General features: G+C 54.7%; 2 protein-coding genes across 10 annotated transcripts; one reads left to right on the forward strand and one right to left on the reverse strand.

Moving 5' to 3' along the window:
• On the forward strand, window positions 1-19433 carry ADGRE5 (adhesion G protein-coupled receptor E5). 8 transcript variants are annotated; one of them, XM_064280812.1, is made up of 20 exons: window positions 1-132; window positions 3204-3248; window positions 3461-3583; window positions 4107-4262; window positions 7422-7553; window positions 8451-8597; window positions 10369-10515; window positions 11975-12024; window positions 12144-12221; window positions 13254-13431; window positions 13512-13640; window positions 13856-14079; window positions 14657-14836; window positions 15758-15949; window positions 16423-16664; window positions 16766-16832; window positions 16966-17057; window positions 17178-17346; window positions 17434-17529; window positions 17614-19433. In XM_064280812.1, the coding sequence occupies exons 1-20, from the start codon at window positions 102-104 to the stop codon at window positions 17641-17643; spliced, it is 2508 nt and encodes an 835-aa protein (XP_064136882.1). In that variant the 5' UTR covers window positions 1-101; the 3' UTR covers window positions 17644-19433. The 8 variants fall into 8 exon arrangements, with proteins under 8 accessions (XP_064136882.1, XP_064136876.1, XP_064136880.1 ...); XM_064280806.1 differs by lacking the exon at window positions 7422-7553; XM_064280810.1 differs by lacking the exons at window positions 7422-7553; window positions 14657-14836.
• DDX39A (DExD-box helicase 39A) lies at window positions 18281-27650 on the reverse strand. 2 transcript variants are annotated; one of them, XM_003413330.4, is made up of 11 exons: window positions 27521-27650; window positions 23201-23412; window positions 22758-22885; window positions 20926-21018; window positions 20352-20535; window positions 19603-19721; window positions 19186-19317; window positions 18981-19090; window positions 18748-18892; window positions 18514-18661; window positions 18281-18433 (listed from the first exon to the last, which is right to left on the reverse strand). In XM_003413330.4, the coding sequence occupies exons 2-11, from the start codon at window positions 23406-23408 to the stop codon at window positions 18417-18419; spliced, it is 1284 nt and encodes a 427-aa protein (XP_003413378.2). In that variant the 5' UTR covers window positions 23409-23412; window positions 27521-27650; the 3' UTR covers window positions 18281-18416. The 2 variants fall into 2 exon arrangements, with proteins under 2 accessions (XP_003413378.2, XP_023408086.2); XM_023552318.2 differs by having other exon boundaries at window positions 18281-18661; window positions 27521-27642.

Here is a 27650-nt window from a genome sequence, read left to right on the forward strand (position 1 = left end):
CCTCCCCCTTCATAAAAACCCAGCCTCCCAGCAGGCAGCCACACAGCCGCCCAGCCTTCGGGACACAGGCCGGCCCTGCCCCAGCCGCTTCCCCGCAGACCATGGGAGGCCCACACCTCGGCGCCTTTCTGGGTGAGAACTCCAGGCCCCACCAGGAGGGGCGTGGGACCGGGAGGACCCCTTTGGCTGAGGAAGAACAAGAGGCACCCTGGCAGCTCCAGGGCTGCGGAGGAAGCCACATGCTCAGGCGGACCTGCGGGCACATGGGGAGCGGCCTGGCAGGAACCCCAGGGTGCTCCCAGGAGCCCGCTCCCCTTTTTAGAAGGGTCTTAGAGCTCTCACTGGGGCTCGTTTGGAGGCTAAGAGGGGAAACTGAGGCAAAGGGGAAGGGAAAGGGGGCAAAAAGTAAGTGCTGGGACTCTGCAGGCAGATGATTTTAATATAGGGGTGTGCTGGAAAGCTGGGGATGGGACACCTCCACTGTGGGGTACGCCCGGTCAGTCCCCCGCTGCCTCGGTGGCAGGGCAACTCCAGAGCTCCCCATTCCTGCTCCCCCAAATGTGGCTAGGACTCAGTGGAGGGCTGAGGGGATTTTTCTGCTGGCGCTTTGGACTGGACTTTTCTTGTGACTTCCCCAGCCTCCCTTCCCGCCCCACCCAGGGTGGCTCTAACGGTTATCAGGCAGCCTGTTGCCTGAGCAACTGGGCAACAAAGAAAGTGAAGAAATGGCATCTGGGGCACAGCAGCCCTGCGCTGGGCTGGGGCAGCAGCAGCGTGAGTTCAGTGCCCTGTTAGCTGCTCTGGGCAAGGACAGGAGTCCTGGGGCACACTTAGGGGAGGGAGCAGTAGCCAAGGACAGGTGCTCGGCGCAGGATGTTGCCAAAGCCTGGCCTCCAGGTGCTTCTGAGCTATGTTCAGACCCTGCCTGACTGTCGCCGAGGCCAAGTCACTGACTCCCCTGAGCCTCACTTCCCTCATCTGTAAAATTGGCAAGACCAACCTCTACCGTATACACTTGTTGTAAGGTTTAAGTGAGTTAATATACAAGCTATTCCAGGCTCACTATAAGAATTAAGTAAACAGTTCGGTTTTGTTTTTTTTTCACTCTCTCTGGGTAAGACACTGGCAGGCCTGGGCTAGCCTAGGGGGGTCCTTAGCAGAAGGAGCAGAAGGGGGTACTTCTTCACTCCCACCCCACGGTCCCTAAGCAGGTATCTAATTGGGAAAACAGAGGGTGCCTTGCCCACCCCACTCAGGGCTCTGCTGGAAATGCAAAACCAGATGTGCCTGGGAAGGGACAAACTGGCAGCTCCTCTCCCTGCTTCTGTTTGGGCGACTTCCAAAGCCCCCAGAAGGTGAAGGCCTGGCCACAGCATTGGGATGAGGAGTGCAGCCAAGGGCAGGCCAAGGGAACAGGGTATCAAGGAGCCCTCTCCAGGGACTGGGGACCTCCACCCCTCAGTTTCCACCTGCCCCAGCCCCCTATGTTCACTTGATTCTTTCTGAGCCTTCTCTGGGATGCAACCTTCAGTTTCTCCATCTGTAAAATGGACACAAACACAACCCCTACCTCTTAGGTTGTTTCTGAGCATTAAAGGAGCTATCTAGGTCTTTGGGAGCTGGGGACATATCAGCCCAGGTCTCATCCTTCGAGGGAAGGTCATTTTGTGGTGTCCTGTAAAAAGGAAATGGTCCCAGCGGAGGGGGAACTAGCCAAGCCCTGTGGCCAGAGAGCGGAAGAGAGCCAAGCCCTGTGGCCAGAGAGCGGAAGAGAGGGGTCCTGATGGTGTAGGAGGCGCTGGGGGTTGTATGGAGCTGGGGTGTTCCGTGCCTCAGTTTACCCCCACTGGAAGGGGTCTGGATGGGGGTCTCAGCCTTCCACCGGCCAAAGGGGAACCTGAGCTTGGACATAGAGCCTGCCCACAGCCAAGCTCACCACGACCGACCGACCAGAGAATTCCCCAGAGACCACCCCCCCCCTGCCGCCAGGAGGTGAATTAGGGTGGCTAGCTTGTGAGTCAGCCCTTCCCCTCTGCCCAGGAAGTGACTCACACCCTCCTTCCCGGCCCACCTCGGGTCTCTATGCGTTATTGGGGTCGCATGCCTCCAAGCGCTCACAGATTGGCCAAGATAAGATGTCCTCCCCAAGCCACCCCGCACACCCCTGCTGCTGAGGCGCCGGCCTCCTCTCTCTTTCCTTCCCTTCCCCTTCCCAGTTTTATCCACCCCCCTTTCTCTGATTCTTTCTGTCGCTTTCTGTCTGTCTCCCCCTCTCTCTCTGCGTCACTTTGGGTTTATCTATCTCTCGGTGTCTCACTGTCCCATCCGCCCTGTCTCTGTCTTTCTGTATGTAGGTTTCCTATTTCTCTGTCCCTCACTCTGTCTCTGTATCTTTTCCATCTCTCTCCATTGGTTTTCTACCTTCCTCTCTCCCTCCCTTCCTTCACCGCCCCCTTTATTCTCCCCCATCTCTATCCCCTTGTCTGTCTCTCTGATGAACCCTGAATGGCAGGGAGGTCCCACCTCCAAAGCCCCTGGTGGCCTGAGGAGGATTCTCTGAGGACACGCTCTGAGGAAGCAGCAGGGAGGGGCCCCTGTTCTGTGAGAGCCCAGAGAGTGTTTCTGTGGTGGGGGAGCTCGGTGAAATGCCACCAATGCCACCAACAGGTTCGGAGATGGGACATCAGGGCTGACAGATCAAGTGTGTGTGTTGTGGGTGTGATGTGCGTGCTCCTTCCTGTGTGTGCCTTTGAGGGAGGGAGTTTGTGGAACAACCTAGGAGGGGGATCCAAGGGAACACCTGGTCAACCCCTCCTTTATGATAATGGTAAACACTGAAATCACACCAGGCAGCATTCATGCAGCTGTTTCTTACAGTACTCTAGGAAGTGGGCCCCATCATCATCCCCGTTCTACAGAAGGGGAAACGGAGGCACAGAGAATTCAGGAAACCTACCTAAGGTCCAGGATTTGACCTAACTCCAGTCTGTGTTCTGAACCACTGCCCATGCAGCCCACAGGGCAGGGGAGCAGGCAGCTGCAGACTCAGGCCCCTCCACCATCCTGTACTTTCTGACACCCACCTGGAGCCCAAGGAGGGGCAACCCACTCTATCTCCTTGAGCAAGGACAGGGCCCCAGCCTGAAGGGCCAGCAGCCTGCTTCCCTCAAATGTGTCTCCTGAACCCCCTCCCTCTGTTCCAGCACTCTGCCTCTTGCTGATGCTATCAGGAGCCGGATCCCAGACAGGTGAGGGGGTGCACCCAGGGATGAGTCTGCGGGAGCAATGCTGCCACAGTCCAAGCCTGGGGAGGGGCCCAGATCCCCACCCCACACCCTCAGCCTGGGAGGATAGGGCTCTGTGCTGTCCCCCATCCCCAGTACTCTCTCCTATGGAACCACCCTGTCCACCCAGCCCCCTGTTAGCCCTCACCTTCTGACCATGGTCTTTGTCCCCACAGCTTCTTGTGCCTCTTGGTGTCCCCCAAACTCCACATGTGACAGTGCCACCACCTGTCGCTGTAACCCAGGATTCAGTTCTCCACTTGGGGAGAGCATCATCAGCCCTGCGGAGTCCTGTGACGGTACTGAGGCTTGGGGTGGTGGAAGGGTGCACCCAAGATTGTGGGGCATCACCAGTGCCAGAGGCGGACATGGTGCTGGTTAGGCACCTCAGCTCTTAACCTCAGGACTGTCATCAAAAGCAGAGAAAAGAGACGGGAAAAGCTATTGAGTTGGAAAGATAAGAGGTGTATAAATATGGCTTCCTGGAGAGGAACTGTACAATCAGGAGTACCACAGCTTGTCCTTCGAGGACTGGGAAGGGGGGTGCGGAGCTTCCTATCCACCCCCCACCTTGGCACTGCCCACCGTGTCCAAATCCAGGGTGCCAGCCAGAAGGCTGAGATGAGCCCGAGCCGATTAAGTGGCCTTTAGGAATGGCTCACTCAAGCCACAGCCGAGGCACAGCAATGCAGCCTGAGTCTTATTCTTCCCAAAAGACATTGATTAAGTGTCAGGCTGTGCTGGGGAGTCAAGTGGGGGTAGGGTGTCTGCCCTGAGGAAACTCACATCTATAGGAGGTGACTTTTCCCGGTTGTGTCCCAGACATCAACGAGTGTGGACCACCCGCGAAAGTGTCCTGTGGAAAATTAGCCGACTGCCAAAACGTGGAGGGGAGTTACTACTGCACATGCGTCCCAGGATACGAGCTTGCTTCTGGGGGGAAAACGTTCAGGAATGAGAGTGAGAACACGTGTCAAGGTAAGAACTCCCACCATCCTCCATTAGCCCCTCCTCCAGAGCTGTTCCTGCAGCCTCCAGGGACAGGAACCTGGCTACATGTGTGTTACTCAGGTGTGAGATGCGACAGGGGTACTATAGGCCTGCCCCACTAGCACAGAAGCAGCTGGTGTGACAGCCACAGGCACAGACCCTGGGACCAGGTGCCTGGGTCCAAATCCTGGCTTTGCCACCTGACAGCTGTGTGTGTGTGACAGTGGCCAGGATACTTACTCATAAAGCATGTTCACATTTGAGATGGGATAATATTGTTGTAATTTTCCGTTTAAAATTTTTTAAAGATAAAAACAAAAGCAGGTTTGCCTTTTGTTAACCGTGTGACCTTGAACAAGTTACTTTGCTTCTCTGTACCTCAGTTTACCCACCTGTAAAAGGGAGCAGACAAGGGTAGCATTGCTGGGAAGGTAAATGAAATCACAAAAGGGCTTCACAGCACCTGGCTCACAGAAAGTGCCTTATCAGTGATGGCTGAAAAAGCCGTCTCCAGGGTGTCTCACAGGAGGCCGAGGTTGAGGCTGCACCCATTTTCCAGGGGGAGCTGGCTAGGTGGGGGAAGGGGCTTCAGGCATCCGCAGGGCAGGTGGGAGTCAGCAGTGGGCAGACAGGAGTCACGACTCACCCAGAGAGAGGGAGTCAGTGCAGAGTCCAGATAGCGTGGTGGGGAGCTGAGCGAAGCGGGGAGGGGATCCACATCCCCACTGAGGACTCTGAGGATGGTCCAGCAGACCCTCCCTGTGCAGACAAAGGAGCCCTTGGCCCTGGTCCCAGGCCCTCCGTTCCTCGCACTGTGAGTAGGTGCAGAGCCTCCCTGGTGAGAGAGACGAGGGGACAGGGCAGAGTCTGTGTGCTGGGAATGAGGACGCAGCACTGCTGATCCACATACTGAGCCCTGTGGGTGGACACTGTCCCATACGATGTAGCTGGGCCAGACAACAGAGCCTTCAAGAATTAGGAAAAGGCTCCTCTGCAAAAGGCGGACACAGACGTGTTTGGGGAATAGAGGGTGGGCTGGTTTTCAGCCCCCACTTGTCCCCTCTGCTGAGTACCCTATACAGTGAACAACCTGAGCAACTGCACACGATGGTCATGGACCCCTCTTCATGTGTCCGGGCTGGTGGGGCCTCCCACCCACTGCTTCAAGGCCCCCACATGCAGGGAAAGGGGGTGGTTATTGTTGCCGTGTTAGACAGAGGCTAGAGCTGAGAGGGGCTCAGGCAGAGACATGCATGGGCAGGGGAGAGGTCAGAGAGGGACTACCACGGACCTCAAGACAGGGTGACGGGGAGAGGATCCTGCTGGCTTGGAGCAGAGCCTGTGGACTGCAGACCCGAGCCCTCTCTGTGCTCCACCAGAGCCTCACCCCTCAGGCAGGGGCAGATTAACCAGTAAGCAAGGTACACACCAGGTTACAGTAAGCAAGGTAAGCATGGGCTTAATTGTGCGGAAACCCTTTTGGTGTAGTGGTTAAGTGGTTAAGAGCTATGGCGGCTAACCAAAAGGTCAGCAGTTCAAATGCACCAGGCGCTCCTTGGGAACCTTATGGGGCAGGTCTACTCTGTCCTATAGGGTTGCTATGAGTCAGAATTGACTCAACAGCAATGGTTGCTAACCTGTAGTGCACAATTTCACATCAAAGATGTGGTGAAAAACAGGTGAAATTGTGTACAACAGATTCGTAAGTAAGCACAATTAAGCCTGTGCGTACCTTGCTTACTGGGTAATCCAACCACACCCAAGGGCACGTCCACCGTGTCACAGCTCGTGGGGCCTGTGACAGGCATCAGAGCCAGGGCTGCACCCTCTCTCCCCAGACCTTCTCCCTGGCATCAGAGGGCCACTTCCAAACGTTCTAAACACCCCCCTGCCCATCTGACATCTTATTTGCATGAAACAAAAGGTGTAGCTTTCAAAATATTTAACAGCCTCTGCCATGTGGTGCGTTCCAGCGATATATCCATTCTCTTCACCATTGTCCTGACTGACGGGGCGGGACCACCACTCCCATCTGCCCACAGGAGCCTCCCTCTTGGGCATCCTGTGCTCAGCCAAGCCCAGCACACTCTCTGGCCCCCCGGGCTATGACAAACCCGGGGGCATCCTCTGAAAACACAGGAGGTGGGAGATTCAAGGGCAGATCCACTGTCCCCTGGCCAACAGGCCACGTTGGGAGAAGAGCCTGCTGGTACCCCGTTCCCTTTCATGCTCAGCCTATGCCCCATTTCTCTGACCAAGGCTCTGCCCTGACCCTCCCAAATAATTTTGGCTCAGGCACCTGAGTGGCAGCTCTGGAGGATACTGGGCGGGGGGAGTCAATGTGAAACTGACCCCCGCCCCCATCTGGAGAGCTGGGTGAAACAGAGGCTCTGTCAAGGCCAGACAGCAGAGAGGATGTCTTCAGCACCATTTCCCGGGCTGAGTCTCTCCCAGAATGTCAACCAGATGTGTGGGGGCCAGACCACTCAGGACAAAAGATGAGGCTGAGCCCCACTGATGGGAGGCGAGAGTGAGATGTGGATTCTCCACTCAGACGTGGCTTTCACCTACCCCCTTCCTGTCAAGTCCACAGGGTGCCTCTGTGGGAATCAGGAAGGGGCACCTTCTTGGCCCCAGGGCTGCCCACGCTGGCCTGGTGCCCTTGTGCGGGGGCAGTCTGCCTACATCGTCTTGGCTCGGGTATGAGCCATGGTCTTTCTCCTGGGAGCTGCAGTTTCAGAGCTGGCGTGGATGAGAACATGCTGGCCAGCTAGGGTTGCCGGAATTGCAAAGAGAGCTCGGCCACAGAGCAGCTGCCCTGAGGAATCAGGCCAAAGGTCACCAAGGGAGCAAAGAGTCTGCTGGGGGAAACAGCATTTCCAGCCTCATTCCCAGGAAAGCCCACCCTGGCATTGCTTCATCTCCTCAGGCCAGGACACAGAAGGCCAGGATCCCCCTACCCCACTGGGGGCTAAATCATCTGGGCCACCACACTTCCCACAGATGCCTCCGTGTGAATCAGAAAAGGCCCGCTTGTGGGGAGAAGACGGCCTTACAGATGCTTCTGCTCTGGGAAACACACCTGTCTGCAGCCCTGAAGGCTGCCCATGGCTGCAGGTCTCCCCCATCCTCTCCTTCCCCTTGCAAACGTGGACGAGTGTCGGCAGAACCGCAGACTCTGTAAAAGCCAAGGCATCTGCATCAACACACAGGGCAGCTACACCTACCAGTGCCCTCTCAGCTTTGAGTTCAAACCAGGAGACCCGAAGCAGTGCACAGGTAGAGCCCCTGGAAGACGTGTGTGAGGCTGGACTGGAACCTGGGTGTCTTAGTTATCTAGTGATACTATAACAGAAATATCACAAGCACGGCTTCAAACCCAGAAATTCAGAGCGCCAACTCTAGAAGAAGGCTTTCTCTCTCTGTCGGCTCTGGAGGAAGGTCCTTGTCTCTTCAGCTTCTTCTTCCTGGTCCTTGGAGATCTCCATGTGGGTTGGCATCTATCTTCCCCATCTCTCTTCTTTTGCTTGATTGTTTAATCTCCTTTATATGAAAATAGGAGGAGCCTTAGTGGTGCAGTAGGTAAAGCACTCGGCTGCTAACCACCAGCCACTCTGTGGAAGAAAAATATAGCATCTTGCTTTTGTAAAGATTTACAGCCTTGGAAACTACATGGGACAGTTCTCTTGAGATTTATAGGGCTTGCCCAAGGACTTACCTCAACAGAAGGTCCTAGCACAGGGCAGGGGCCTTCTGGAACTGGGGTTGCCCTGCAGAGCCCTCTGCCTCTAACAGTACTCCCAAACTTTCCTCACCTGTCTCATGCATACAAAGTAGAGGAAAGTGCCACTACCGGTCCTGAGAAAGGTAACCTTGGCCGCAGGAGAGAGCTCTGAGTAAGGAAGTCCAGCTCCCATGACTCAGTTTCACTCCTGGCTTCAGTTTCACTGCTCATAAACTGGGTCTGGGGTCCACGGTCCCTGCTGCAATCATCTTGTATGGAGGTTACCATAAGGTGCTTTGGGATTAAAGTTGAAGGTCACCAGGTGGCAGCACTTTCAATAATGGTGGGGTCCTGGGCTCTGAACTGTAGGAAGATGGGGAAGTAGGTGTGGTGAGTCAAGGGGAGGCCTGAGCCAGGTTGGGCAGGGCCTGATCTTCTGCCTTTGTCCCCAGACGTGAATGAATGTTCCTTGAAGCAAAACCCGTGCCACAACACCACCCACTGCCTCAACACCGTGGGTGGCTATAAATGCCGTTGCAGACCTGGCTGGAAGCCGATACCTGGGTCACCCAATGGCCCTAACAACACCATTTGTGAAGGTACGGAGCTAGATCCCTCATCCTGGAGACCCTCAGTCAAAACATCTGATCACAGATTCTAGGGCACCCACACCAACCAAGCAGAATGAGTGCTGGGGTTCCCTGCTGGGCCAGGCCTCAACTCCTTTGAGTCTAGGTATGAAAAAATATGGAGGATGCCAGGGAAGGAGCTGGGTATCCAGGGGAGGTTCCCTGGGGACCCCAAGACAGCAGCTAATTATTGACTGTGATGAAGGTCTTTCAGTAGTGTCTCACATGTACCTTGTAAGGGCTCATTCACTTCGTGTCAGGCCTGTCCACGCTCCCATGATCCCCACTGCATCCACCACTCAGGGTTGTGACATCACCAGGTGGCATCACCTCATGGGGGGATGAGTAGACTAATACGAGGAAGAAAGGGGTGAGGCACTCAGAAGAGAGAGGAACTGACCTGGGCTGGGACAGGGCCTGACCCTCTTCTTGTGTCCCCAGACATGAACAGGTGCAGCTCCGGACAGCATGGGTGCCACAGCTCCACCCACCGCATCTATAGTCAGGAAATATAAGTCCCACTGCTTGATGCCAACGCTAGATGCCTGTCTTAGTTATCTAGTGCTGCTATAACAGCAATACCACAGGGGTGGCTTTAACAAACAAAAGTTTATTTTCTCACAGTTCAGAAGGCAAGAAGTCCAAATTCAGAGCGCCGGCTCTAGGAGAAGGCTTTCTCTCTCTTTGGGCTCTGGAAGAATCTCCTTGTCTCTTCAGCTTGTGCTTCCCAGTTCCTTGGAGATCTCCACATGACTTGGCATCTCTCTTCCCCATCTCTCCTTCTTTGCTTGCCTATTTAATCTCCTTTATATCTTAAAAGGAGGAGCCGTGGTGGTGCAGTGGTTAAAGAGCTTGGCTGATAACCAAAAGGTCGGTGGTTTAAACCCATCAGCCACTGTGTGGGAGAAAGATGTGGCAGCCTGCTCTCGTCAAGGTTTACAGCCTTAGAAACCCCATGGGGCAGTTCTACTCTGATCTGTAGGGTCCCTTTGAGTTGGAATCAAGGCCACAGCAATATGTTATATCTGAAAAGAGACTGACTCCAGACACACCCTACACTACTACTGTCTCATTAACATAACAAAGATAAACATTCCTAAATGGGATTATCAGGGGCATAGATGTTAGGATTTACAACACAGATTTCGGGGAGACACAATTCAGTCCATAACTGGGTATGGATGGAGGCAGGTCGCACAGCCCAAGGAGGCAGGAGAAGATTCTCAGGTTCCTATAACATCAAGGTCCTGCCGGGGCCCTGCCCAAGGACTTGCCTCACCAGAAGGTCCCAGGACAGGACAGAGGCCTCTGGAACTGGGGTTGCCCTTCAGAGCCCCCTGCCCCTGAGAACACCCCCCAGACCTTCCTCATCTGTTTCATGCAAGCAAAGTAGAGAGAGGTGCCACTTCTGGTTCTCCCCAGTCAGAGCAGGGCTGGGGAGAGAACAGGAGAGAGTCCTTAGTCAGGAAGTCCAGCTCCCATGAATCAGTTTCCCACCTGGCTTTTTCAGTTTTACTACCCAAAAACTGGGTCTGGGGACTGTGGTCCCTGCTATACTCATCTTGTGTGGAAGCCACAATAAGGTGCTTTGGGACTGAAGTTGAAGGTCACCAGGTGGCAGCACTTTCAATAATGGTGGGGTCCTGGGCTCTGAACTGTAGGAAGATGGGGAAGTAGGTGTGGTGAGTCAAGGGGAGGCCTGAGCCAGGCTGGGCAGGGCCTGATCTGCCTTTGTCCCCAGACGTGAATGAATGTTCCTTGAAGCAAAACCCGTGCCACAACACCACCCACTGCCTCAACACCGTGGGTGGCTATAAATGCCGTTGCAGACCTGGCTGGAAGCCGATACCTGGGTTACCCAATGGCCCTAACAACACCATTTGTGAAGGTACGGAGCTAGATCCCTCATCCTGGAGACCCTCAGTCAAAACATCTGATCACAGATTCTAGGGCACCCACACCAACCAAGCAGAATGAGTGCTGGGGTTCCCTGCTGGGCCAGGCCTCAACCCCTTTGAGACTAGGTATGAAAAAATATGGAGGATGCCAGGGAAGGAGCTGGGTATCCAGGGGAGGTTCCCTGGGGACCCCAAGACAGCAGCTAATTATTGACTGTGATGAAGGTCTTTCAGTAGTGTCTCACATGTACCTTGTAAGGGCTCATTCACTTCGTGTCAGGCCTGTCCACGCTCCCATGATCCCCACCGCATCCACCACTCAGGGTTGCGACATCACCAGGTGGCATCACCTCATGGGGGGATGAGTAGACTAATACGAGGAAGAAAGGGGTGAGGCACTCAGAAGAGAGAGGAACTGACCTGGGCTGGGACAGGGCCTGACCCTCTTCTTGTGTCCCCAGACATGAACAGGTGCAGCTCCGGACAGCATGGGTGCCACAGCTCCACCCGCCACATCTGCAGTCAGGAAATATAAGTGCCACTGCCACCAAGGCTTGATGCCTGTCTTAGTTATCTAGTGCTGCTATAACAGCAATACCACAGGGGTGGCTTTAACAAACAGAAATTTATTTCCTCACAGTTTAGGAGGGTAGAAGTCTGAATTCAGGGTGCTGGCTCTAGGGGAAGGCTTTCTCTCTCTGTCAGCTCTGGAGGAAGGTCCTTGTCTCTTCACTTTCTGCTTTCTAGTTCCTTGGAGATCTCCGTGTGTCTTGGCCATGGCGGTGTCAAACCAGTTAGTTCTGGTTCAAACCTCTGCTGAGAATCTGAATTTCTAACAAGTTCCCTGCTGAGAATTTGCATTTCTAACTAGTGCACAGGAAGTTATACATAAGAATCACCTGGGGATCTTGTTTCAATGTAGATTCTGATTCAGTATATCTGGAGTACAAATGCAAATTCTACATTTTAACAAGATCCCCAGGTGATTCTTATGTATAACTTCCTGTGCACTAGTTAGAAATGCAAGTTCTCAGCAGGGAACTTGTTAGAAATGGTTCAAACTAGACCCAGCAAATTCGAAGCCCTGGTCTTAGCATCTACCTTACCCCATCTGTCCTCTGCTGACTTGTTTTAATCTCTTTTTTATCTCAAAAAAGATTAACTCAAGACGTACCCTATACAAATCCTGCTTCATTAACATAACAAAGACAATCCATTCTCAAATGCGATTGTAACCAAGGGCAGGGATAGGTGTTAGGATTTACAACACCTATTTTGGGGAACACAGTTCAATCCATAACAACGCCCAAACCTGGGTTCCAGGATAACCAAATGACCACCAAGTGTAAAGGTACCTGGCCTGACCTGATCCCAGACCCCCCCAACACACACACACACACACACACACACATACTCTCCCACCCAGTGAATTGTGTTTTGTCCCCACAGAGATGCACTTCCCCTCCTGGACCCGGCCCTCTGAAGTCAACAGCAGCCAGGTAAGTGGCTGGAGCCGGGCCCAGGAAGCAGAAAATCCCTCCGCACAACTTCTGCCCCTTTGCCCTTCCTCCCCGCCCCTCCACTGGGCTCTCTGACCCCCTCGGCTTCCTCTCCCCAGAGCCTCTCCCGCTTCTTTGACAAAGTTCAGGATCTGGACAGAGACTTCAAGCCAGACTTGGCCAAGAGGACTATCCAAGTAAGGGCGAGAACTGGGGGGACCCCAGGACAGTCTGGGGGTGGCTGGGGGGTGCTTCAGTGTGGGTGGAGACCGCCCTCAGCCCAAGCAGGGGTCTTTGATCAAAGACAAATGTGTCTATATGCACAATATACACACAGCACATATATCCCCATTACACAAACACAGACATGCATACCCACCTGGACATGCGTGTGCATGCATGCGCATGCACACATACACACACGAGTAGCATAATGGAAACAGAGCAGAGTAGTTAAGAACACCATCTCTGGGGTTCGGCTGCAAGGGTTCAAATCCCGGTGCTGCCACTTCATGCTGTGTGACCTTAGGCAAATGATTCCCCCTCTCTGGGCCTCAGTTCCTCATCTGTAACACAGACATGAAAATGGTGCATAGCGTGGGTGTAAAGGTTTTAGTGAACCAATAGGAGAATAGGACAGAAGAACAGACCCTGGCACGAAGCAAGCTTTATATATATGTATTAGCATAGGTACTAAGCCCAGTGATGTCCAATAGAAATAAGTGAGCCACTTATGTAAATTTAATTTTCTAGTGGTCATGTTTTAAAAAGTAAAAATAAACAAGAAAAATTAATTTTAAGACCTCATTTAACCCAGTATATCCTAAATATGAACATTTCAACATGTAACCAATATAAAAAAAATTATTGTGATATTTTACATTCTTCATTTTGGATTAAGTCTTTGAAATCTGATGTGTATTTTACAATTGGAGCCCATCTCCATTTGGACCAGCCACATTTCAAGTGCTTAAAAGCCACAGGGAGCAACCATACTGGACAGCACCTGGCGTGCAGCTTATAAAGGTTACTTTCTGTTGCATGTACGGGCACACAGGCCTGATCCCCTTACTTGTTTTCTGGTTACTGCAATGTCTCGATGATTCCCCTGTGTTGGAAACCTGGGGATTTTCCAATCTGTCCCCTGGTGGGGAGTGAGATCAGGGTCCTTTGGGACCAGTGACTCAGGGTCCAGTGACCCAGCAGCTCTGTAACCCATCACCCCCCAGAAACTCATTATGTACTTGGATGAGCTGCTGGAGGCTCCCGGCGACCTGGAGGACCTGAACCCTTCTACTCAGCACCACATCGCCACAAACCTGCTCTTGGGCCTCGAACAAGTCCTGAGAACCCTGGCCCAGGCCTTGCCTGAACCCTCCTTCACCTACCGTTCCCCTTCAAAAACAGGTGAGGCCTCGTCCTCCCCTGGCTTAGCCCCAGGCCCCATCCTGCTCTCAGTGCCTTAGTCACAGCCCTTCTCCCCTCAGAGCTCTCCCTGATGATCCAGAAGCAGGAGAAGGACGGGAACAGGAGCGTTATTGTGGGCCAGAGCCATGCTCGGATGCAGCTCAAATGGGCTGTGGCAGCTCAAGACAAGGACTCCGGTGATGGCCATGGTAAGGAGAGGTAGCCATGGGACAGGGAAGGGGGCCTCTGGGGAGAAGGCCAGGGTGAGACCCAGAATATGTACTAACTGGGCACTGACCCATTTCATGGGACTCCAGGCATCAGAGTAGGGCTGGCCGAGCCTGGATTCTACCCATTAGGACAGAGGAGGGTGTGTGGGGAGTAGGGAGGGCAGGAGGAGGCAGTGAGTCTGTCTGTTCCCCAGGCCACACTGTGGTGGGCATCCTCTCTAGCCCGAACATGAAGAGATTGCTGGCCAACGCCTCCTTGGATATGGAGCCCTCGAAGAAAGCTAAGCTGGAAGAGACCCATGAAAACCCGGTCCACGGGGCCCAGCTCAAAGTCCTCTCAGCTGTCAACTCCGTGTTTCTGAGCAACACAAACACAGAGAAGCTCGACTCTCCTGTCACCTTTGCCTTCTCACACCTCGTGAGTCCTCGGGCTGGGAGCAGGGTCAACCCTCTTGCTCACCCCATAGCCAAGGCCCCAGTGGCCCCTCTGCAGCCTTCATTTCCCCACTTCCTCCCAGACTGCCCCTCGCCCACTCTACTCCTTCCTCAAACATACCTCAGGGCCTTTGCACCTGCTATTCCATCTGCCTGGGACACTCTTCTTCCGCTACATGTCTCCGTCCCTTATCTGTTTCCAGTCCTTGTTCAAATGTCACCTTCACATCGAGACCTTCCCTGGCCTCCTTATTTAAAATGACAACCTGTAATCACTTGCTACACTTCCCCTACACCTTCACTTTTCATAGCACTTTTCCTCTCCTTTTACCACAGGTTCTAGTTTCTTTCTTTTTCATCCATCTCCTCCCCAGGATGTCAGCCCCTAGAGGGCAGAGATTTTTGTCTATTCCGTTCACTCCTGTGCCCCAGGGCGGGCCAACAGTAGGTATTACGTAAATACTTGTCAAGGAAAAGCAGCCCTCCCAAGCCCAGTCTCCCAGCTCAGGACCCACGGGTGGGCGCTGGCCAACCTCTCTGACTGCCCCACCCACCCACAGCCGGAGACGCCTGGGCCACGGCAGGAGCTGATCTGTGCCTTCTGGAAGGGCGACAACGACAGGGGTGGGCACTGGGCCACCACAGGCTGCTGGAAGCTAGGCAGCGAGAATGGCAGCACCACCTGCCAGTGCAGCCACCTCAGCAGCTTTGCCATCCTCATGGCCCACTACAATGTGGAGGTGAGCAGCCCAGGCGCCGCCTTTAGAGAGTGACAGAGAAGGTGAGAAGGTCGGTGCAGGGGAGACAGCCATCTGGTTCTCAGTGGGCTCATGCAACTGCTTGTTCAACTATGTCTGTATGGTTGGACAGTTCAGGTGGCCCCATGCCTCATTCCCCTCCCTGGGGCTCCCTTGTTATTCTGTGTTGTTGAGTTGATTCTGATTCATGGTCACCCTATAGAACACAGTAGAACTGCTCCATAGGGTTTTCTAAGCTGCAGTCTTTACCAGAGAAGATTGCCAGGTCTTTTCTCCCTTGCCGAAGTCCATTGTGCTAACAGGGCTTCCTAGGACCCAACGACTAAACTGAGCAGCCTGGCACTGCAGGGTCCGGCTCTGGCAGGGCCCCTCTGATGTCCCCCACACACCAGCTGTTACGTATGTGGTCTCAGCGGGACCCACCATATGCCCGGCCAGGGTGGATAACTGGGTCTGGCCAGGCAGAGTAGAGGAAGCTGGTGGTCCAGGCCAAAGGCCCAGCAAGTGCAGAGGTGCGGAGCTTGTGAGCTGATAGTTGTGGCCAGGTGTAGGATGGGCAGGAGATGAGGTCAGGGAGTGGGCCTGTCTGAGTTTCAGAAAAGAGGGAAGCAGTAGTGGAGGCTGCCCTGGGGACCTTTGCCAGAGCAGTCAGGTGGACAGTAGGCGGGAGGCCAGCCACAGTAGTGGGGGCAGGAAACCTTCCAAAGAGAACTAGGAATCCCTGCCATTCCCGTGGGAGGGTTTATTTCGGAAGAGAGAGGCAGGCTTGTTTAGATGTTGAAGGCGAGCTGGTTGATCAGAGTCCCGCAGGATGGGTTCCAGGCGGGTCTGGGTGGTGGATCCGTGAGGGCAGAAAGGCCTCATGGCCCGGATTGAATCCTGCCCACCATGTCCTGCCTCTAGGACCCGAAGCTGGCCTTGATCACCAAGGTGGGGCTGGCTTTGTCGCTGGTCTGCCTGCTGTTGTGCATCCTCACCTTCCTGCTGGTGCGGCCGATCCAGAGCTCGCGCACCACGGTGCACCTGCATCTCTGCATATGCCTCTTCGTGGGCTCCGCTATCTTCCTGGCCGGCGTTGAGAACGAGGGCGGCCAGGTGAGGCTCCGCCCCCTGGGGGCCCGGCCGTCATCTGAGCGCTTGGGCAGCGAAGCCCCGAAGGCTGTAGCCCGGCCGGGCCCCGAGACTCAGTCCCGGAGACCGGCCCTAAGGTCTGCGGCCCCGCCCCTCCCCGAGGTCCGGCCCCGCCGACTCTAGCTTTATGGGCGCAAAACTTTGTCCCGGATACTCTCACGTCCAAGGCGCAGGGTGGCGGGGCTGTCCAAGAGCTTGGACCCGCCCACCCGAGCTCGGGCCCCGCCTACCCACCTGGCCGCGGCCCCCTCCACTCGCGTCTTGGCCCCGCCTGCCCTTGTGATCTGTCGGGAGGGGATCTAGCAGAGCGTGGCCCCGCCTCCACCCTCCGGGTCCCGCCCACCCAGAAGACTCTAGCGGAGACTGGCTCTGGCAGCGCGTAGCCCCGCCCACATCCGGCCCCGCCCCGCGCTGACGTCCCCCACTCCACCCCGCAGGTGGGGCTGCGCTGCCGCCTGGTGGCCGGACTGCTGCACTACTTCTTCCTGGCCGTCTTCTGCTGGATGAGCCTCGAGGGCGTGGAGCTCTACTTTCTCGTGGTGCGCGTGTTCCAGGGCCAGGGTCTGAGCACGCGCTGGCTCTGCCTCATCGGCTATGGCACGCCTGGCGTCATCGTCGGCGTCTCGGCGGCTGTCTCGGCGGCGGCTCTCAACAGCCAGGGCTACGGCCGTATCTCCTAGTAAGTGTGGCAGGCCTGGGGCATGGGTGGCCCACACCCCTCCGGATGGCTCCAGCCTGGCGTTCTGGAGGCGTTGATCGGGCCCCTCTCCTCTCACACAGCTGCTGGTTGGACCTGGCCCATGGCTTCCTCTGGAGCTTCCTGGGACCAGTGACCTTCATCGTTCTGGTAACTACCCTCCCCACACACCCACTCAAAGCCCGAGAGAGCCGGCCCCTCACTGTACCCTTGCTGGACCATCCCCGCCTCCCTGTGATTTCCTGGCGCGTGCCCTAATCGGAGTTCCATGCATCCTCCCCAGTGCAATGCTGTCATCTTCGTGATTACTGTCTGGAAGCTCACTCAGAAGTTTTCTGAAATCAACCCAGACATGAAGAAATTAAAGAAGGCGAGGTGAGAGAAGGAGCTGTAGCAGAGGGAGAGCTGGAGGGGAGGGGGGCTAGGGTGAGAGGGGGAGGCAAGAGGCCTGGCCTCGCCCACTGCAGCTGGCCCACCCTGCCCTCCCCTCCCCAGGGTGCTGACCATCACCGCAGTGGCCCAGCTCTTTGTGTTGGGCTGCACCTGGGTCTTCGGCCTGTTCCTCTTCAGCCCACGTAGCTGGGTCCTGTCCTACATCTTCTCCATCCTCAACTGCCTGCAGGGTTTCTTCCTCTTCCTCCTGCACTGCCTGCTCCACAAGAAGGTGTGGCGCCCTGGGCCAGGCTGGGGTGGAGGGCAAAGGGTGAGGCCTGGGCCACTCCTCCCCTAACCTGACACCTGGGCCACACAGGTGAGGGAGGAGTACTGGAAGTGGGCCTGCCTGGTCACTAGGAACAAGTACTCGGAGTTCACTTCATCCACGTCTGCCACCAGCCACCAAACTCGGGTAGGGGCTGTGCCTGGGCAGGGGTGTGGGAATTGGGGATGTCCCAGTTGCCAGCTGAGGCCTCACTGGCTCCCTCTCCTCCAGGCCTTCAGGCCATCGGAATCCGGCATGTGAAGGCAGGTTCTGGACAGGCCAGCAGCAGCCACGGCAGCTTTCGCACATGCTGAAGACCCATCCCTCCTCTCTGCCCCCTCGGCCCTCCCACCTCTGCTGCAGTGCACCAAGGAGAGGGGCAACAGCTGTGGTCTGACACCAAATCCCAGAACACCAGCCAGGACAGGTGGACCCGCTTCCAGCTGCTTCTCTCTGCTCCAGCCTGGTGGCCCCAGCTGCATCCCAGAGTGGGGACATGAGCTGGCCCAGAGCTCCAGCCTGGGTACAAGTCTTGGGGACAGACTCAGGATTGCTGCCCCCAACCTGCACTTTCCCCTCATCTATCTTTGCTACAGAGCAGAGAAGCCAGGTGCTGGGGTCCAACTTCCCTCACAAACTAAGACTGATGTTAGGGGCGGGAAAGGGCAGGCCCCAGGCCCCCAGCTCCGCCACCTGAAACTCACGGTACGGAGGCCCAACTGCCTGGGGCAGAAGGTTCTGTTTTGGAGGTTCTGTAATGTCTTTTTTATCTGTATAAATTTTTCAATGTTGATACTTAAAGGTCACCCTGATACAGAAGAATGACGCATTGCTCACCGGCCCCCAGGGCCAACAAAATGCTGGTAACGGCTGAGGAAACAGCAGGTGGGAGTCAGGCTTCCATAATAAAAATTTATTCTCACACAAATCTACAACTTTAACACAGTAAAAAGAGGCCCGTTGTCACTGAGGGAGAAGAGACCAGAAGGCAACAGGTGGGAAGGCAGGGGCGGCTCATCCTGGTGGGCGCTGGGTTACCGGCTCTGTTCAACTGGAAGACACAGGGAAGACCCAGTGAGGACAAGGAGGGACCCGCCACTCCAGCCCCCTGCCCCCGGCCCACCCACTTACTGTATGTGGAAATATCAATTTCTTCTGGAAGCTCTGCCACATTCACTTCAAACCGGTCCTGGACGTCGTTGAGGATCTTGGCATCGTTCTCGTCAGACACAAAAGTGATGGCAAGGCCTTTGGTGCCAAAGCGACCTGCACGGGCCACCTGCAAGAGGACAGGAGGAGGGGTCAGTTCTCGGCCCTGGCTCGGTAGAAGGATCTAAGGGAGGTTGCTCCCTGCGGGCCGCTCACCCGGTGGAGGTAGGTGTCTGAGTCCTCTGGCATGTCGTAGTTGAAGACGATGTTGACTCGCTCAATGTCCATCCCTCGGCCGAACAGATTGGTGGCCACGAGGATGCGCCGCTGGAAATCCTTGAACTGCTGATATCGTGACAAGCTAGGGTGCAAGGGGACAAAGCGGAGGCGTCAGGGGCCAAGTCTCTGGGTAGGCTCCCTTCGAGGGCTGTCCCAGCCTGCACACTCACCGTTCCTCCTGGGCCATGCCCCGGTGGATGGCAATAGCTGGGAAGTTCTGCTCCACGAGGAGCTGGGCCAGGGCCATGCAGCGCTGCACCGACTTCACAAAGATCACCACCTGTGAGGGAGCGGCAGTCAGGCCAGAGTCCCACAGCCAGGTGGCAACACAGCCTCCCGAAGCCCCAGAGCCCCAGGATTCCATGGCAGTGTCACCTGGTTAAACTCCAGCACATCCAGGAGATCGAAGAGTTTGCGGTTCTTCTCGCTGTCCTTGAGCTTGACATAGTACTGCTGCAGTCCATGCAGCGTGAGCTTGGTCTCATCATCCACAAACACCTCCATGGGCTGTGGAGGGAAGAGGCAGGGAGGGTGAGTAGGGCTTACTTCTGGGCCTATTACCTGCCCAAGAAACCTTCCAAAGGATCTCCTGTATCCTGACCTCAGTAAAAATTTCTCTACCAAAAGCTGAATTTAAGCTCTGATTCAACTAAGGGGAGAGAAGGATGCCTCAACCTGGCCTCCCAGCATCCTATGTGCCTTGAGAGCAGTGGCACCCCAGGCCCCTGGGGAGGCCACAGTGGCCATGCTGAGCCTTGGCCCAGCGGGTAGGTGGGCTCTCGGCCTACTCACATCCTGCATGAACTTCCTGCAGACAGGCCGGATCTCCTTGTTCAGGGTAGCGCTGAACATCATGCACTGCTTCTCATGGGGTGTCAGGCGGAAGATTTCCTGCACGTCCCGCCGCATGTCTGGGGGGAGGGGCAGGAAACAGATGGGCATCAGCGCCTGCCAGGCCACGGCTCCCACCCGAGACCAGGCCCAGACCCCTCCCAACCTGAGCCAGGGAGCTGCTGGCACCGTGATGAGGGCAGGTGGTGTGAGATGGGACCAAGTGGAGAGAGGGGTGAGTCCCGAGGTGCCTGAGGGGCTGGACTCGGGCCGAGCACAGGCGAGGGAGGAGCTGCGGTCCACTTACACGCGGCCAGCGCGGAGCAGCCGTGCCAGTGCGCCTCGTGCCACGCTTCAGGGAGGGGAGCCTGAGGCAGAGACAGCCACTGGGGTGAGAGCTGCAGCTGACCCCAACACGAGCCCTGTCTCCCAATGGCCCTGTCGGGACTCACTGAGGGCAGGGGGCCTAGAACAAATGCCACAGGCTGCTAGGTGACAGCACTCCTGGGGTCAACATGTACATGTGCCTGCGGTCCCGTTCAGCTTGGGGTCAGGAAGGAGCAAAACCAGATCTTTCCCTAAAATCGTCTGAGGGAGACCTATGTGCTGGCCACCCACGACCCTACTTTGGCCTACTGTCAGGGCCCCAGGCAGCTGGCTCTGCACCCAGGGAGGGCTGCGGGCAGGGCACAACTACGGCGGGCACTCACCCAGCTGCTCCAGCATCTTGTCACACTCGTCCAGCACGAAGTGCTTCACATTCTTCAGGTTGAGGCTCCTGTTCCGCACAAGCGCCAGGATGCGGCCCGGGGTCCCCACCACAACATGTGGACAATTCTTCTTCAGCACTTCTTCATCCTTCTTGATGGAGAGGCCACCGAAGAACACCGACACCTGCGAGGACACGGAGAAGTTGCTTTTGCCCACCTGGCATAAAGGCTCGGCACCCCACCCTCTGTGCTGACACCCAGCCCATGGCCCTGCCAGCACAGGCCTGCAACCCCCAAGGATGCCCATCACCACCCCCATGCCTGAGAACAAGCCAGACCTGCAGGGACACAAGCCTGAGAGCCTGGCCAGCGCCCCTGAAAAGCAGCCCCAGGGCTGGGGCAGCAAAGGCCTTGGGGGCCATGCATAATTCATCAGGCTTTTAAGGAGCATAAACTACCGCAAACCTCAGAGGCAGCTGCTGCAGCCAAGCTTAGTAAACGCTGGCTGAGCCACAGCTGAGGCCAGCACACTGCAGAAGACCACTGGGCACTGGGCCCAGCCCGAGGGGCTCACCTTCACATTAGGCATGTACTTGGAGAAGCGCTCATATTCCTTGCTGATCTGGAAGGCCAGCTCCCGAGTATGGCACATGACCAGGACCGTCACCTGTCGGGTGGGAGAAGAGGGGTCCTTAAGCCAAGGTCCTAACCCTTCCCAGGGCCCAAAGCCCATGCCAGTGTGCTCTTCCCTTCCCAACTGACAATATTCAAGCCTAACCCCACGCTGGACCTCCCACTGTTCCCCACACCTAGGCCATTAGCATGCCCAGTCCCATGCTTCCACCTCCTCATGGCCCTTCACCCTCTCCTAGCTACTGAGGCCTATCTCCCGCCAAGAAGGCAGGGAGCTCCTGATGGGCACCCCTACCCACACATGCAATAAGGTCAATGAGGCCCAGCCTAGCCCAGGTGGCCTGCGCTAATGGAGCTCCACTCAGTATACACCCGCCTTTATGAAAACAATCTAAGAGTGCACACATCATTTAATATAAGTGATCTCCTTATGTAGAAAAACTATGGATACTTTTTTTGGTTTATTGATATTTTCTGATTTTATTACAATACTACATTTAATCTTATAAGCCCACAAAACTAATGCGGGACAACAGAATACCATGCAATGATAAAAGAACAACGATGAATCTGGAAAACATCTCATGACCTGGATGAATTTGGAAGGCATTATGCTAAGTGAAATTAGTTGCAAAAGAACAAATATTGCACGAGACCACTATTACGAGATCTCAAGAAAAAGTTTAAACGCAGAAGAAAATATTCTTTGATGGTTATGAGAGTAGGGAGGGGAACTCACCAACTAGACGGTAGACAAGAATTATCTTACACGAAGTGAAGGACAAGACATGATACAGGGGAAGTCAGCACAACTGGACTGAACCAAAAGCTAAGAAGTTTCCCGAACACAACCAAACACTTCAAGAGACAGTATAGCAAAGGTGGAGGTCTGGAGACCATGGCTTGAGGGGACACCTAGGTCAACTGGCATAACCAAGTTTACTAAGAAAATGTTCTGCATCCCACTTTGATGAGTGGTGTCTGGGGTCTTAAAAGCTAATGAGTGGCCATCTAAAATGCATCAATTGATCCCAACCCACCTGGAGCAAAGGAGAGTTAAGGACACCAAAGATACAAGGAAAATATTAGCCCAAGAGACAAAAAGGGCCACGTAAACCAGAGATTCCATCAGCCTGAGACCAGAAGAACTAGATGGTACTCAGCAACTACCAACGACCACCTTGACAGGGAACACATCAAAGAGTCCCTGATGGAGCACAAGAAAAGTGGGATGCAGAACTGAAATTCTAGCAAAAAGACCAGACTTAATGGTTTGACAGAGACTGGAGGAAGCCCAGAAGACATAGCCCCCAGACTCTCCGTTTAGCCCAGAAATAAAACCATTCTTGAAGCCAATTTTTCAGAGAAAGATTAGACTAGACTATGAGACATAATTTGATACTACTGAAGAGTGTGCTTCTTAGTTCAAGAGGATACACAAGACGAAATGGGCAGCTCCTGTCCAGAGGTGAGAGGAGAAGGAAGAAAGCAATAGGAGTTGGTTGAATGGACACGGGAAATCCAGAGTGAAAAGGAGGAATGTGTTGTCACATTACATGGACAGCAACTATGGTCACATATGAATGTGCATGTGAGTTTTTGTATGAGAAACTAACTTGGCCTATAAAACTTTCATCAAAAGCACAATTAAAAAAAAGAATGTGAAGACAGAAATGTTTAAGAAGAGATGAAAAAGGAACAGGAAGCAGTGTGCTGCAGGGAAAGGGGGCCCTCTGCTCAGCGGATCGGGCTGGGAGGGGAGGTCACCCATACCTGTCCATTGACGGGCTCGATCTGCTGCAGGGTGGCCAGCACGAAAACCGCTGTCTTGCCCATTCCAGACTTGGCTTGGCACAGGACGTCCATCCCCAGGATGGCTTGGGGGATACACTCGTGCTGGACTGTGGGAGGAAAAGGATTTGAGCGGCCAGATGCTGGGTACCCCCTCTGTGCAGGCTCCTCATGGGCTGGCCAAGAGGCCCTGGTGAGGGCAAGGAGAGGAGGCCAGGCCCCATCATGTCACAAACAACTGTGGGTCTGGGGTATCTGTCTGGTAAAGCAGAGTACCACGCTGCAAAGGGCAGCTTCTGGACACCTCTGAGCCACAGACCCCGCCTAAGCACCACCAACCCCACCAGGAAGGCACATGTTCCCATCTACGGGCAGAGCTGGTCTTGGTGAGGGTCCTGGCAGGGCGAGAAGACAGGGAGGCATACCCTCAGATGGGTGCTCAAAGCCACAGTCCACAATGGCCCTCAGTAGCTCTGGCTTTAGCAGAAAGTCCCGGAAGCCAGAGCTGTGGATGGAAACGTAGGAACCCTTGACATCTTTCTTGGATGGAGCTGGAGTGCTCTCTGGAGGCGCCTGGGGCTCTTCATCTTCCTCGTAATCCAGAAGTTCGTTTTCCACATCCTGTTCTGCCATAGTGCTGAGAACAGAGCAGAGGAGGGCAGAGGGCAGTGACCCAGATGCTTGCAGGAAAACTTGCCGGGCAAGGTGGACAGGTCCCAAGGCGGTATGACACTGCTGGCCAGTCTTGAAAGCAAGCATAGAAGCCCACCCAGCCGAGACTACTCGATGCCATCCTGACTCTTTTCGTCACCTCCACATTGAATCATCGGCGGGTCCCGCAAGCTCCAACCATGAGCTGCCTCCAACTGCATCCCGTCTCCCCATCTGCACCCCCACCACCCTGGTCGAAGCCACCTCACCTTGCCTCGACCCCCTGCCCTGCCACCACACCTGCCCCTCGTAAAACACATACCACCAAGGTCCCTGGGTGGTGCAAATGGTTTGTACTAGACTACCAACTGAAAGGCTGGCGGTTCAAACCCACTCAGGGGTGCCACAGAAGAAAGGCCTAGAAATCTGCTTCTCTAAAGATGATACCCAAGAAAACCCTACGGAGCAGTTCTACTCTCTAACACATGGGGTCGCCATGAGTCAAAAGCCAGCCCAATGGCAGCTAAAACACACACCAGGTGGTCACACCCACATACACTTACAAAGACCCTCAAAGGCTTCCCAGTGCTCTCAGAGTGAGCCCCAATTTCCACCCCTCCTTGTGGGGCCCTGCCCCCCTCATCCAGCACCACTCCCCTCATACCAGGCCAGCTTTGTTTCTTAGGCTAGAGGAGCCCCAGGTCCTCGCAAGAATGCTCCATTTCAGCTCTAAAGTGCCCTCCTCAGACCCCCAGCCTAAAGCTGCCCTTGCCCACCACTCTCCGTATGCCCTGCTGGGCTGCGTAGTACAGGATCCCAGAGACCTAGAGATGGGGTCACGGCCCTAAGGAAAGCTGCTGCAATGCTGGAGGAGGGCGTTTGTTAGGGAGTGGTGTCTGCGCCGCTCAGCTTCTCCCGCTATTTGTGGTTGGCACAGGGGAATAATTAAGTGCTCTCAGGAAAAGGCCTCCCGTTGGGCCCAGGGCCAATAAAAATAAAGCCAAGGCAGTAAATGGAATTAATACGAAGCTCATTCACCTCCTCACTTTATTTAGTCCAACACGTACAGAGCACAGGGTGCAGCTGTGCCACCCGGGATCCAAACCTGAGGACAGCCTGAGGACAGTCTCCCTCCACCCTCCCGCCCCAGCCCAGCCTCCAGCCCAACGGGGGCAGAGGTGCAGAAGCAGTGCTTCTTCCCGAGCCTGAGTGCTGTGCCCTGGGCCCCATTTCTGGTCCTCCTCTCTCTCTCTCTCTCTCTCTCTGTGACTTCATCCAGTACCCTGCCCCCCTCCCCGCTTAAACATCTCTGTGCTGCCCCTCCCAAGCCTGTGTCTCTGGAGGCAACCTCTCCCCTGACCTCCAGACTCCTTTCCACAGCTGCCTTCTCCACATCTCCCCTTGAACTCAAAATGCCTAGAATGAAAACTGTTTCTCCCCACGGCCAGCTCTCCCCATCTCATAAGCGGCAATTCCATTGTCTCAGTGCCTGCCTCTTCTTGCTCATCCTCCATGTCCCATTCACCAGCAAACCCTGCCAGGTCGATCAGCCACCTCACCCTGCTACCACACTGGCCATCACCTCCTTTTTTAATTAGAACAGGATCACTGAGATAAAATCTACCTACCTTACCATTCACCCATTTAGAGTACACAATTCAGACATGTGCAATCATCCCCACAATCAATTTTAGAACATTTCATCACTTCAAAAAGAAACCCCATACATACCCTTAGCTACCAACCTCACCCTCCGATCTCCCAATCCCCTGGCAACTGCTAACCTCCTTCCTGTCTCCAGACATTCCATATCAATGGAATTCTACAATACGTGGTCTTTGTGTCTGGCTTCTTTCCCTTAGCACAATGTTTTCAAGATTCATCCACACGGTAGCATGAATGAGAACTTCATTCGTTTCCGTGGCTGAATAATACCCTATTGTACGGATGCACCATGTTTTGTTTCCCTGTTCATCCACAGCTGGACTCTTGGCTGGATTATGGCAGCAGCCTCCTCGGTGGTCCCCAGCTTCTGCCTCCCCCACGTTCACAGCAACCAGAGGGAACCAAGTCAGATCATATCACTTCTCTGTACACAACCTCCACTCATGGCTCCCATCTGCTAGGAATAGTCCTTACCATGGCCTATCACATCTGACTCGACCTGACCCCCCACTGCCCTCAGATCTCATCCCCTGAATGCCTCTAACTCCCCTCTGTGCCTCTGCACTCACTGTTCCTTCACTCAAATTATGTCGCTCCGGAAGGGTCTTTCCTGAGGGTCCCAACTACAACAGCATACCCTCCAGGCACAGGAGACCCTACCCAGCTTATTCTTCTTCCCACCTGACATGTCATATATTTGTCATTCTCACCTGACTGGCTGTTTTGTGGATTACTGTGTCCCCAGCACCTAGAACAGGGCCTGCCACACAGCAGGAAGGTACTCACCGAGCACTGACTGAATGAATGGGATTAGAATCCAGGGCTTTGAAATGGTTTGTTCTGGTTCGACCCCCTACTGAGAATTTGCTTTTATACCCAGACATTTTGAATACAAATATGCATTCTACCAAGATCCCCAGGATCCGTAACAATCACTAGGGGATCTGGTTAAAATGTAGATTGATTCAGTATATCCAGAGTGGAAATACTAACTCTCAGCAGAGCGTGAAATTGAAACAAATCGATCCAAAGTCCTACTAGGATCAAGGCCTCAAGGCAGAGTTCTGGGGCTAAAGTAAGCATGTCTGTTACCTGATCCTTGAAAGCAGCAGCACCTGATAAGGTCCCTGAGGATTCTGAGTAGCAAAAACAGGCAGGAGGAAAAACGACATGAGGCAAGAACAGCCACTGGGAAAAGCACCAGACCCTTTTGGGGAATGGGAGTAGGACTTCGTGGCTGAAGTACAGGCAGAAGACCAGGGCATTTGTACTCAATTTACTATGCAACAGGAAATCACTGACGAGCTTCTGAATTGAGTGACTCAACCAGGATGAGGATGGAGTGCAGGAGGGACTAAAAATAAAAATCAAACCACTTGTGTGGAGTCTATTTTGACTCATAGCGACCCTATAGGACAGAACAGAACTGCACCATACAGTTTCCAAGGAGCACCTGGTGGATTCAAATTGTTGAACTTTTGGTTAGCAGCCATAGGTCTTAATCACTAGCCACCAAGGTTTCCGGAGGAGGGACCAGCAGCAGAGAAAACCAGGATGGGGGCATTCATCAAGTAAAGACAAGAGCGTAGAATAATCCAGACTCTGGATGACCCAAGAGCAAAGAGCCAGGGTCATCTACTCTGGGCTTCAAACCTGGGTGACCAAGAGGAGGTGGTGTATTTAAAATTATTGAGAAGGTCAAATGAAATTTTTGTGGTTTTTTTTGGATTGCTTTTGGTGGAAATCTGAAGTTCAGTTTGAGGCACAAAAATCTCCAGGAGGTGACTGGACAAGATATAACGCTCAAAGCAAATTAGATCAGAAGGAGATACGATGTGGCGGACCTCCTGGAGTGGGTGAACTTGGATATTGACACTGAGATAGTGACAACCCAGACACGATACTCGCATCCATTCGCTCTTAAGTGCAGCTTTCCACCCCCGAGTTTGCTCCTTACTGGGGTCGTCTATTTCCGAAAGAAATCTTTTTTTTTCCCCTAAATCTCTGGAACCCCAAATCTCCCAAACACCGGGCAAGAACAGAGCCCGGTGAAGGGGATTTCTGGGACTCGGAGAGGCCCGCCCTGTCTCGAAGGTTCAGCTTCTCGCCCCCCGGGCCCTCCCCAAAGCGCCTTGGGCTGCCTCGGGCTCTGTTCGGACGACAGACAGACGAGCTCAGTCACAGGTCGGGCTCGAGGGGTCGGCGGCCATGACAACCCCTCCCGGAAGCGGCCCCGCACGCCAACGGCCAGCCCGCCCCTCGCGCATGCGCCCCCGCGCTCAACGGCCACCGGGCGCGCGGGGCGCCCCAACACCCGCTCCCACCCCTCAGGGCTCGCGCCCCATCCTCTACTCCCTCCACACCCGGCGTCTTCCCTCATCCGCTCGCCCGCAGGCCTGGCGGCACCTCACCACGGCTCTGCCACTTACCTGATTCTGGGTTCACCTCCGCGTGCTGCTACGAGAGCCAACCGACTCCACTTAGCAACCGCGCGCTCCAACACGGGCAGGCGCGCTTCCTGCCTCCAGCGGTCGCCTGCTGCTCCACTTACTGGACCAC

This window comes from Loxodonta africana, chromosome 3, assembly GCF_030014295.1.
Source record: "Loxodonta africana isolate mLoxAfr1 chromosome 3, mLoxAfr1.hap2, whole genome shotgun sequence".
Taxonomy (NCBI): Eukaryota; Metazoa; Chordata; class Mammalia; order Proboscidea; family Elephantidae; genus Loxodonta; species Loxodonta africana.